At 40.7% G+C, this 12,254-nt stretch overlaps 1 protein-coding gene and 1 long non-coding RNA gene across 3 annotated transcripts in view; one reads left to right on the top strand and one right to left on the bottom strand.

The window, feature by feature from the left end:
- rin1b (Ras and Rab interactor 1b) overlaps window positions 1–12,254 on the bottom strand; it is a 30,941-nt gene that overhangs the window by 5,396 nt on the left and 13,291 nt on the right. For both annotated transcript variants that reach the window (XM_044341539.1, XM_044341538.1), the window contains exons 2-9: window positions 10,013–10,156; window positions 8,695–8,809; window positions 8,385–8,457; window positions 8,015–8,106; window positions 7,131–7,312; window positions 6,218–6,502; window positions 5,332–5,902; window positions 376–684 (exon numbers count right to left, since the gene is read on the bottom strand). In XM_044341539.1, coding sequence (XP_044197474.1) covers window positions 376–684; window positions 5,332–5,902; window positions 6,218–6,502; window positions 7,131–7,312; window positions 8,015–8,106; window positions 8,385–8,457; window positions 8,695–8,809; window positions 10,013–10,156 — 1,771 coding nt within the window. The remainder of the gene's footprint in view (window positions 1–375; window positions 685–5,331; window positions 5,903–6,217; window positions 6,503–7,130; window positions 7,313–8,014; window positions 8,107–8,384; window positions 8,458–8,694; window positions 8,810–10,012; window positions 10,157–12,254) is intronic.
- Window positions 8,480–12,248, top strand: LOC122973805. Its single transcript, XR_006400137.1, has 3 exons — window positions 8,480–8,807; window positions 10,021–10,136; window positions 11,757–12,248. It is a non-coding gene; the product is annotated as an uncharacterized LOC122973805 (long non-coding RNA).

Genomic DNA, 12,254 nt, shown 5'->3' with positions numbered 1-12,254 from the left:
TACTCAATATACAACTGCACTGATGCATTACATTTCTGCCAGGAGCAACAGCAGGTCGGGATGAAAAGCAGACAGGTTGTGCTACAGTTCAAGCAGACACAATATATCTGAAGTGTGGAGCTTTTGAAAGTGACAAGATATTTGCCTCTGCAAAGTCTGTTGACCCTCATTCCTCTTAAAGGGTCAGTGTGTAGGATTTAGTGTCATCTAGCAGTGAGGTTGTAGATTGCAACCAACTGAAAACTACAAGGTTCAAAATTCAATTCAAGACTGAAATAATCTACGATAAAACAAATTAATAATGTAATTTGGGTCTGAAATCTTCACAGTAGCAACACTACACATTTCTGACCAGGCAGCATCAAAGAGTCTCACCATGTAAGGACCCCATGGCCTTGTGGACGCACTTGCACACTTGCAGCAGAAGGAGCACCTTATCGATAGGCGAGTGCGTCCGCTGCATCAGGACCAGCTTCTTCTTCACTCTCTCCACCTCACGGCTGTCCGGGACGCCCGTTCGTACGCCGAGCTGCTCCATGGCAGCGTCCCCTCTCAGACGAAGCATGTTCTGGGTGAGGCGCTGGCTGGAGCCGTCCTCGTTGTGCAACGCCAACAGGGCTTTTTCGAGGTGGGACCTCAGAGGCCTGAGCACACAGGAGAACATGGCTCGCTCCAGCGCCAGGTCTGGGGATGGAAGGAAGAGTTAATTGTTTTGGGGAACTGCTCTGACAGTCTGATGCTGAGCAGTGAGTATTTTTATACAACTGTGAAACTGACAGCTTTTTGAAGATGAGGTTGTTTGTGAGTTTTATTTATTTGGTCATTTGCTGGTGTCTACATATCTAGAGGCACTGGCAAGAGGCCCAGAAAAATATGCTGATCATTGCAATGGAGCCATTGGGACGAAAAAAAAAAGTATGTTTTTACCGTTACTGCTATCCAACATTAAAATGAAAATCCTATTACTTTAATTTGAGTACATAAAAAACTCCAAACAACAACAAAAAACCCACATTATATCGCGTATATAACACACCCACCCCCACATTTTCTCTCAATGTCCTGTTTTAGATATAGATTCTGCATTGTACTGAATCAGGATTTTGTCAAATTAAAGAAGTGAGATATCGTCATGAAGCAGAGAAGTGGGATCTAAATGGGTGTTTGAGCTCATGAGACAAGAATAAAAAACACCAACAAAACTTTAAAAATATGATGTAATCCAGTATCACAAAAACACAAATTAGGGTCTCGAAAAGTTTAATCAAAACCTTTCTGACGCAGACTTGACAAAAATTGACTTTCTCAGTGGTAGAAATGATTGCAGGGCTGTTGTACTGCATTGCATCAGATTGTGTTTTTGTTCGTGTTTTGTGTCCACTCGTGTGAAGTGTTTTTTAAAATATCACTGAGTATAAAAGACTATTCATATGGTCACTCTTCACTATAGCGTGCATTACAGAAAGACCAACTACTTCACACATTTACCTACATACGTGGCTGAATTAACCTGATAGGAGGGCTAAAATAAGCTGCCATGCCTCTATTACTCATTGCCTGGGGGAAACCAGGGATAAAATTTCCTGAATTCTATATTTTTTTCTGCCATAGTTTCTGGAGTCAGAAAGTCCCTGGTCCAGGAGTAGTACTGCACTATGGTCCAGGAACTATCAGGCAGAGCTGTCAGTGCTTAATGTTGGATGTTCTACCTTGTTTTGGCTCAGTGACATTATGCAAAGAGTATTTTTGTGGAATACTTAAATGAGTCTGTGTGTTAAGTATGGAGCTGGAGCCAGGGCACGATTAGCTTAGCTTAGCATAAAGACTGAAAACAGGGGGAAACACCTAGCCTGGCTATGTCCGAAGCAAAAAACTAAGCCTATTAACACTTGGCATACTGTAGATCTTAAAACAAGCACAAAGGTACCAAATATGGCAATTTCACTGCAATGAGACTGAGAAGCTGCTCATAATCACAGTGCCTAGCTGCTGTTTTTGATTTTCTATTATTTTTATACTGTTATGACGTCAGAGGTTTATGTTAAACATGGTCAAAGTCCCAAAACTTATATAAAAATGCTCCCTGCAAATCAAAAGCTGGGGTTACCTCTACTTCCTCCTTGTGATGACATCAGATTGTTTGTGCATGCCCACAAATGGCCTTTGTTGATAAGGTGGTTCCGAGGGTTGTTCGCGTTGTCAACTTGCATATTTTGGATTGGACTCAAACATGTAGCTACAGATGTATTTGAGAAGTTTCCATTTTCAGTAAAGAATGGGAAAAAGAAGCAAAATCCGACTACTGTTGTTTGTTTATGTAGCCTCTGGAGCTAGTGGAAGTCTAATGAGTGGCATCTTCTGGAAGCTAACCAATCAGAACAGAGTGGGGAGGGGGCCCTTAAAGAGACAGGAGCTAAAACGGCCTGTTTCAGTCAGAGGCTGAACTGAGGGGCCGCATAGAGGGCCAGTGTAAGATAAATAAGGAGTTTTTTTTAACTGTAAGTGATGCAAAGATATTCTGAAAGAGCCTCAAATGAAATACAAAGCTGTAAATGTGCACAGACAAAATAATTTAGATATAACAATCTAATTAGAAAGCTTTAGAGATGCTGGTGGTCCTATTTCTGAACTTTGGACCGAGCAAGCCTAGCTGTTTCCCCCCTGCATTCAGTATTTTTCTTGCTAAGCTAGGCTAACTACGTCCTGGCTCTAGCTCTGTAACACACAGACATGAGAGGAGTATTGATCTCCTCAAGTCATTGCTCTCGGAGAGAAAGTGAATAAGTGTATTTCCCAAAGGAGATCCGGTTCTTTTTTGGCCTGACAACAGTGATATGTGATACACAAACTCGTGTACATGTACAGCACACATGCATGCATGCTCTCGCACGTGGGAACGCGCACATGCAACACACTCAGTGATTCTCCAGCAGCAGCAGTCAGTGGGCAGTCCTGACTGTGGGTAACAATCCTCCAAGTGTACACTGTTTTCCACTCATCATCAATATCCTCCTCTCCCTCCTCTCCATCCTTCATGTTTCCCTGCTGTATAATCCACCACATCTACCTTACTATATCATTCCCCCTTGTGATTAATCATTCACACCCTCCATCCTCTGTTTCTCTACCTCCCTCTCCTCCCTCTCTGCATACCTTTCCCTGTTAGTGGCTCTGGGGAGTAACAGATTACATGTAGTGTGATTACAGCTTTCTTAGCTCCTGGCTACTTGTGAAAAAAGCGCTTTTTTCCCAGCTATTACTCACAGACCTGTAACTGATTACATTTTCAAAGTAACCTACCTATTTCTATCCCTCCCTCCCACCCTCCCCTGAATCGTGCTGCTCTTCAAGTGAGCGTGGGACTGTGATATCTTTTTATGATAAACGAGGGGGAGAAAAAAAAATGCAAATGCCTCCCACCGACGCAATGCGAGATAAATCAGAATCAGAGCGGCAGGAAGGAAGGGAGGAAGGAAGGCCGAGCGCTCTCCCCTGAAGCCTCTGCACTGCCAGGCAACCATCCATCATTGCACATTTACACACACATACACACACACCTGCAAACGCTCAGCCATGCCACACACAAACAAGTCAGAAAAAGACTAAGCGCAGGACTGAGTCAAAAGATCTAACTACAATCCTTCCAAAAGAAACACCCTGCAATGTCTTTACAATAATGAGAGATATCACATTTTGAAAGCGATGGATGTGAGTGTGTCGCGCAGGGTTTTCATAATGCCGTTTTCTAAATACCAGAGACAATATGAGCTCCAGTGAATGAGGCTCTACCCTCCCCACGCAAACTACTTTGTGTTGACAGTGCCTTTCACTGGAGCCTGGGCAGCCCACCATTTATCAGAAAAAGGCTGTCTGTTTCCATAGACCTGCGTCCTCTGGCGCTGTGCTCTATTGAATCAGTGTTTTCTAATAGTACAGTTTTTTTTGTTTTTTTTTTCCACATTTCTCTCTCTCTCTCTCTCTCTCTCTCTCTCTCTCTCTCTGCTGGTCCCCTGCTGCTCTCACTGTCTCTGTGTTTTGATGTAATAAACTAATCATGCATGCATATGAGAAATTCACATGGTTGAGAAGATTGAGCTCAAAATGTAATCCAGCACAGTCAGCTAAATTCAATTAAATGATTCACTCAGTGTGACTAACTTTGGTAACTTTGCATTTACTGCGTCCAGTAAAATGACTTTTATGCGTATAGTTCTGCAACTTTCAATTGAAGCATACTTTATAAGATGATAATAAAAAGTTGATTGATTAATTAATAAGGCTGCAATATGCCTCTCTGTCTCTTCATAAAAAATAAAGAACAATGTGTGGGTATAATGTAAATGTGTCTGGTTAAGTTCTTCCGTTTTGTTTTAAAACCCACCTCCAGACAGGAAGTTGGAAACAAAAATTTTAAAAAGGCAAAAATGTTGGTGATGTACGGATATACTGTATGTTTAAAGTGTCTTCCTAATAAGGAGTACTTTATAAGGGCTTTATTAATAGATAGTTGATCCGTTTTTAATGCTTAACAGACCAGTTAGATCTTCAACAGATCAGTTATAAGCCATTTAATCTCCTCCTGCATTTCTTGCTACGTCTTTTCATTAATCTGAGGAGGACCCCTCCAATGGGCTCTTACTATATCCTCTGGAAAACAGCTGAAGGACATCCGGACCAACTGAATGAATTGATCTGTAATTAAAATCATTCACTTGAACTGAAAACTAGAAAAAAAAGTCAAAGGAAGTTGTGATTGAGAAGAATATGAGTTGGTCTAAGTGGCAACCTAAAATTGGTCTCGATTAATGACTTATTTCTAAAGCACTAATATAGGATGTATTAACACTGAAGTAACCATTAGTCAAATCATATAAACATATAAGCAAGAGTCTATTTAAACAAATCATATACCTGTACATTGACAAAACTGTTACCTTTTTGTAATTTTTGTTTAAGAAAATGAGCAAATCATTGTTCAATCATCGCAATTAACAATTTACTTTTGAACGTGCTTCTTTGTGCAGCCTCACAAGGATAAGTTACATCTGGGAGTTGTCTGGTGACCACTGAGTGCCGCCACTGGAAGCTTAAGTTTTTATCAGTCAAGTTTTTATATTTTTCATTTAGTTGCAAAAGTGCAAGACAAAACTTGCAGTTTTGCCTTTTTTATTTGGTCTCAGTTTTTACAACTGGAAATTTACTTTGGTCTGCAACAGTCAGTTTGCTTGTAGTTGCTGAGATTGTAAAGAACGTTTGTTCACTTTTACCACACACGTTAACACTGAGTGATCATTTTGCATTGACACATCTGTCATGTTTCTATTTGTTTACCTTTTTCATTCTCTGGCACCAGGATTTCAATGGGAGGCTCCAGCTCTCCGCTGTCCAGCAGGCAGTACTTAACCTGGGACAGAAAGAGCCGCAGACCCTGCAGGAGCTGCACAGATGTCACACGTGATGAGGAAGAGGACGCTGCTGATGATGAAGAAGAAGAGGAGGCCAGGGATTTGAGCACCCCTCTCTGTGCCAAGAGGAAGTCCTGAACCATGCCCCCGAAGATGGAGCGTCTATCTCTGGACAGCTCCTCCACCAGTCGCGTCAGCCGCTTGTCTGGTGCAAAGAAACACACGAACGCCTCGCTCATACGGTGCAACCCCCCGCGGCCTCGAGAGCGCACCAGTGGCGGACGATAGTAGGTGTGCATCTGGGTTTGGGCCATGCTTTCTGGATCTGAATCCGAGTCATTTTCCTCATCCATACTGCTGAAGGAGCTGCTGCTGTCGAGCTCGGCCAGGGACGGAGCCGGGCGATGCTCCAAACCCAGAACCGCCACCTCGATGCCTGGCTCCTCCGCTCGGGCAGACTGCTGGGGTACTGGAGGCTCCTCCACCTTGGCAGATGTCTTGATGAGGATAGAAGTGATCATTTTTATTTTTGGTATTCACAAACAATCACAGACTGATACAAGACAGACAAGGGTTACCTAAAAACTTGATGACATTGCTTACTTGTGAAAAAAATTAGTAAATAATAGTGTTTTTCAATTACTCCTCAATCCTCCTATGACTAAGAAGTAGGCGGTAGAAGTAGTAGGAGAAAAAAGCAAGTAAATGGACCTTGTGTTGTAAGTATTTAAACTAATAACAAAAACATTTATTAGACTGTCACTTTATACATGGTCTGAAAGAGAAATAGAGACGCTAACTACTGCTATTACTTGTGGCACATAGACAGACATCATGTCCTCTTCCTCTGCGGACCCAGGTGATACGGCAGGGGTTCTCCTCAAGACCCCTGCCCCAGCGTGAACTCTCCTCTGTGAGTTGGTGCCAGACTTCTGCAGCCTCTCTGACCCGCCGGGATGCTCCACTGACGGGGGAGGTGAGTAGGAGCCGACCCCCTCCAGGGACAGATTCATGGAGGACTCGGAGAGCCGGAGCCGCATGCTGCGCTTGAAGCGGTGCCTTTTATTGGAGGCACTGTGGTTTGTGAGTTGTGGCTGCTGTGGAAGATAAAAAGAGGATTCCATATTTCATTTAGCAGCCACTGGTCCATGAAGTGTTTATTTTTCAAAGTGAATGAAGGGAGGTGTGAGGTGAACAGTGGTTATATTAGCAGAACAGGATGATAGATTTACTTAACTTAAAACAAGACTAAGAGTCTACAATCATGCTAGCAGCTCTGTGAGGCTAACGTTTACCATGTTTAACCTCATGGTGGCGCTAGAGGAAGCCTCAGAGGATCACCAAAGTCAGTAGGATTCATCGTCTAGGGATCATGAATGCCTGTACAAAATTTCATGGTAATACATCCAATAGTTGTTGAGATATTTCGATCTGAACCAAAGAGGTTGACCATCCAAAGAGCTATTCTGCTAGCATGGCTAAAAAGTGACGTTTGGAGGGACTAAATAAAACTTGAATGTTTATATTTTAAAACACGTTTTCAAGTGGTTTTCATTGATCTTGCTCTATAGTCCTTTGGCATCATACAAATGACCATATAAACTTTAAATTTGAGTAAAAGGGGAGTTATGTCACAGTGACAGGAAAACAGCTGCAAAAACATTGCAGCAAGATGAAGACCACCATCTTCAGAATATGACTTATTGTCAAAGCTGAAATACTAACCTTGCTTGTTTCCAGCTGCAAGAAGAGTGGGTTGATGAAGCAGAGTTTGCCTTGTCTGCCTTGGATCAGCAGGTTCCACTGGTCCTGGGTCAATGCAGTCTGGCCCGGGCTGCCACTGGTTGATGGAACCGGGTCCAACGGTCCATTTTGGATCTCTGAAGCACTCGGCAAGCTCCAGAAGTCTTGAGGCAGACCCACAAAAGAAGAGGATGAGTTTAGGGTCCAGTAATCACAGATATACCAACACGGAAAATCCAAACTTAAAAGTAAAATGTAGTAGACCTGAGATAGAGACTCTTTTCATCCTTGTACTTGTATTAATATCTTGAAATGACTGTGGTAATGATCCATTTATGTTAAAAAGCAGCAACTAAAAACCTTCCTTTAGAACCACTGGAAAAACTATTTGGTATTTCGCAAAACAAAACCCAAAGAAGCAGGACATTATTTAAATTGTACGTTATCTACTGCGAGATGAGCAGAACAGATTGTGAGAAAGCGCCTGGATATCTTTGAGCTGCAGTAACACACAGTGACACATCACATACTGTACTGTATCTTGTGTAATTTTTAGCCATCATGAAATCACATCTCACTCTCTGCTGCTGCATTGCATCAGTACATGTTACCATGTTAAAATAGATGCAAGCTGGCAGTCACTAATTCATTCAATTATTAGATCACTTTATCACACTACCAGACATGAAAGCTCATTTACTGAAGAGAAACCAGTGCAGAGGAATGAAATCTTGATATTTATACTCTCTTTTTGGTTGTTTTTTTCATTTGGTTAGTGGGAAATGTGGCAGAGAGACAATCAACTGACAACAGTACCTGGTAAATTTAGTTTGAAAAGGGTGAGATCTAAAGGACAATGACTGTACCTTGTCCCATATGTGAGATGGCCTCCAGCTGCCTGTGTGTTGTGGCTTTAGCAATGGCGTCTGGTAGCTGAAGAGGGAAAGGCAACACATCCCTGCAGACAAAACAATAAATGACAAAAATTGCAACAAGTTCTCTATGGACAGGGGCATTGTCATGTAACAGGAAAGGGTCTTCCCCAAAGTGTTCCCACAAAGTGTCTTAAATATTTTATGCTGTAGCATTAAAATATCCCTTAATTGGAAATAAATTGTTTAGTTCAAACCCTGAAAAACAGCCCCAGATTAAAACTACACAACAGTATTTGGAAAGTGGTGTCCACATACTTTCGGCCATGTAGTGAATCAGTGAAAAACCACAATAATAAATCACCTGCTGATACAGTAGAAGGCCACCAGTCGACACAGGTCAGGGAAGCTGAGTGCTGAGCTCTCCAAGGCGAATGCTGGTTACAGAACAGACAGAGTTTGATTGACAGCTGCGGACTCTGTGGGAGACTTGCTCACATTTAGCAGCTAGTACAGCAGCTGCAAATAATTTGGAGGATCCATCCTCTTTGTCCCACATCACTTCACCCAGTAAGTGTATGAACTGCACTACGCCACAAACTGTGAGCAGAGAAATGTGTGTGTTGCTACGACCGCAGGCGGATAAATATGTGCTAAGCCTGTTTGATACTCACTGGAGTCCTCCTCACAGATGAAGCACTCCTTAACAGAGGAGGCACTTCTGTCAGCTGTTACTCTCAAACACAGCACCTTTCTCTGGCTGGAGCTGCATTTGCGCACCAAAAAGGTCTGTAAGCACCAACAAGCACCACAGAAACAAGAAACAAATACAAAGATGTTATTGTCTTTCTTAAAATAAATATTTTCTTCACAGATTTTTCAGGAGAAGATAAAATAACAGCTACTTAAAGGTTTCTTTACACTCCAACTGTTCTCGATATCAGAACAGTTAGCTTATGCTAAGCTAAGCATTTAGCTTAGCTTAGCATAAAGACTGGAAGCAGGGGTAAACAGCTAGCCTGGCATGTTACAGCATTCAACTCCCCCTATGTTTTTTACATTTCTGTTTTTGATTTTGTATGGTTTACTGAAACAAGATACATCGTGTTAATTTGTGAGCTTTATAGTGTGTTAAGACAGAACGTGAAGCTAATTTTCACCTTATATCATTCGCATGACTCTGACTGAACTCTGAGCTCCCTTGAAATTCTGCTTCTGTCTGTCATTTTCCTCCAGTCTCTCTTCTTTTCCCTCTCATCTCTGTACGTTTATGAAGTATAGATTCATAAAGCGCCGGGATATGCACAATTTTGTTGGTCAAGTTTAAAAATTAGCTAAGCTAATCACCTCTGGGCTTCAGCTCTGAACTTAACACACAAATATAAGAGGGGTATCGATTTTTTCATCTAACTCTTAACAAGAAAGCAAATAGCGTATTTATTAGCATGATGTTTGTAGAGACAAACAAAAGTTTAGGGCTGCAACTAACAATTTATTTTCATTATCAATTAATCTGCTGATTATTTTCTCAATTAATCGTTTAATTGTTTTGTCTATAAATTATCAGAACTTAGTGAAAAATTACAGTAATTATTTTTCAGAGTCGAAAGGTGACATCTTCAAATGTCTGGCTTTGTCTGACCAACAGTTCAAAAACAAAGAATATTAATTTATTATCATGTATGACCAAAAAAGCATCAAATCTTCATGTTTGAGAAGCTGGAACCAGCAAATGTTTGGCATTTTTGCTTTAAAAATTACTGAAATGATTATTCATTTATGAAAATATTTGATTGACTAATTGATTAATCAACTATTTTTTGCAGCTCTACAAAAAATTACCCTTTTTTTTAACTTCAATAAATCATCTTATATATGACAATGTGCTTGGATGGATCATGTTTTCCTTGTGTAACTTTTAAGTTCATTAATGGGCACCAAAACGCATCCCTATATTCTTTTAATTGATCAATATGATTGATTGGTCCTCACCCCAACAGGCTCTCTGAGCAGGATATAGAGGGCGGAGTCTTGGTTGAGCGACAGCTGCAGCCACACCTGGTGCGTCAACAGTAGACGATCCAGGACGCTGAAGGCTCTCAGAGAGCCTGGCTGGGTACTGTCCACCTCCTGCATCTGTAACACAGAGGTTATCATACAAAAAAAACATCAGATCAGTTCTACATGTGCTTCAAATACTGTGTTTTGTTTTGCTGTTAGGCCTCTGACGTTATGATTTAATGTGGCTGGTTTGTTCCTTCAGAAGTAAAATGGATGCCACTTTGGCTAATAAGCAAAAAAAAAGTTTCTGCTTGTAATCGAGCACACTTCAAAACCAAACTGTCTTTCATCTTACTGAACTCTTCCTCTCAGCTTTCCTCCGTCTTATTGGCAGCACCAACCTCATCTACACTGAGCCGCCAGCATGAAATCATTATGAATGTCACATGGTAGCGACATAAAAGTTCCACAAAATCCAATCAGACTGTGACTGCATTACCACAAGTCAGATTTGTGTCAGATTTGAGATGCCAAGTAAAAAATAACTAAACGTCATTTTTCATAGTTCAAAAAAGCAAATCATCTGTCTAATGTAACAGACTTTTATCTGCTATCTAAATGTGGCTTTAACTACGTAATCCTTCACCAGACTTCAGTTCAAATTCCCAACATTTTAAAGCGTCTGTCAAAATGTTGTTGTTTAGTTTAGTTTATTAGGATCCCCATTAACTACAGCACTGCAGCAGCTATTCTTCCTGGGATCCACAAAAAAAGCTTTGCATTGTGACAATGCAACCATAACAACTTACATCATAACACATAACATTACAAAATAAACAGGACAAAGACTAGAACACACACACACACACACACACACACACAGGACAAGCTCCTGATAATACAATAATCGAAATATATGAAATCCAGTGACATCATTTAGGATAAGATTCCTTTAAATACTTTTCTTTCACATAATTTGTTGGATTACTCCAACACAGTAACGTAACCTGATTATATTTGATTACTTTAGGATTACCTGGGCTCATAACTAGCATTACTGTACTTCAAATAGCTCATAATTATTTATGTTCTTAATCTCACTTTAGTATATTATTTCTTTAAACGTTCTTCTGGGTTATCGAAAAGCAATCACAAGTCAGTAACTGCTGTATATTTCATTAAAACACTGCAACAAAGTCAGATACAATCTGCTACCCAACCTGTAGTTACCATAGTCATAATTATGAGTTAAAGAATACTTATCTATGCACATAACTATATGTATACATATCTATATATGTCCATACATAAGTTATCATTCTAACATAATAATGATGTGGTTACAATGCATAAAGTTCCTATACAGAGTATTTGACCATATATATGTAAATCACCTTTACACTCATTCTTAACAATCACATTTGGAAAACATGGAAAACTTCTCACAACTTTCATAACTCATTGCAAATCGTCATAATAACACAGACAGATTGTGTGTGTGCTTCATCGTGTCGGTCAGAGAGATGAACGTCTCTCTGTTGTCAACGTAACTGCTTTTACTTGACAACTAATACCAACGTTTAAACTTACATGTTTCAGAAAAAAATGCACATTCTCATATAGTTAAAACAGCTTCAACTGTGTGTTTTGCTTATTTTTGGCCCTTTAATGTTGCGTTCGATCACAGATTCACTTTCCCTCTCTCCCTCTCTCTCTCTCTCTCTCTGTCTCTCAGATTGGCTTGCTGCTGGATGTCACACTGTGTGGGCTGCCGGCGAACGTTTGCGAGCGTAGCAGCAGATGGTTGCCATGGCAACCCGGGCCTACACATCCTACCAGGCATTCCCACTCAGTGAAACACCCTTTCTCTGTCAAGTTGGAGAGGCGCGTGCACATATGAGCACACACACACACACACACACACACATATTTATACTGTATATACACACACAAACATGCACGCACACTATGTTAAAGGGGTGACAGGTTTTTCCGGTATGCAGAGGTGTTTTATTTCTAGGAAGCTTTATTTTTTTCCTGTCTTTTTTTTTTTTTTTTAAATAAATAAATAAAAAAAAGTGATGCCTTTAATAATCAGTATTTTTTTGGCAGCTTCCCTCGATGCTTCCTCCCTCACATCGGAGCACCAAAGTTCACTCCTGAGCAATGACTGTGTTGCTCTAAAAATCAGATGAAGCAACCTGTTATCAGAGGAGGAAGCATTATGAATATT

Source organism: Thunnus albacares, chromosome 22 (assembly GCF_914725855.1).
Source record: "Thunnus albacares chromosome 22, fThuAlb1.1, whole genome shotgun sequence".
In the NCBI taxonomy this organism is placed as follows: Eukaryota; Metazoa; Chordata; class Actinopteri; order Scombriformes; family Scombridae; genus Thunnus; species Thunnus albacares.
The sequence above is the reverse complement of the archived record's forward strand: the minus strand, read 5'-3'. Positions and strand labels throughout refer to the sequence as shown.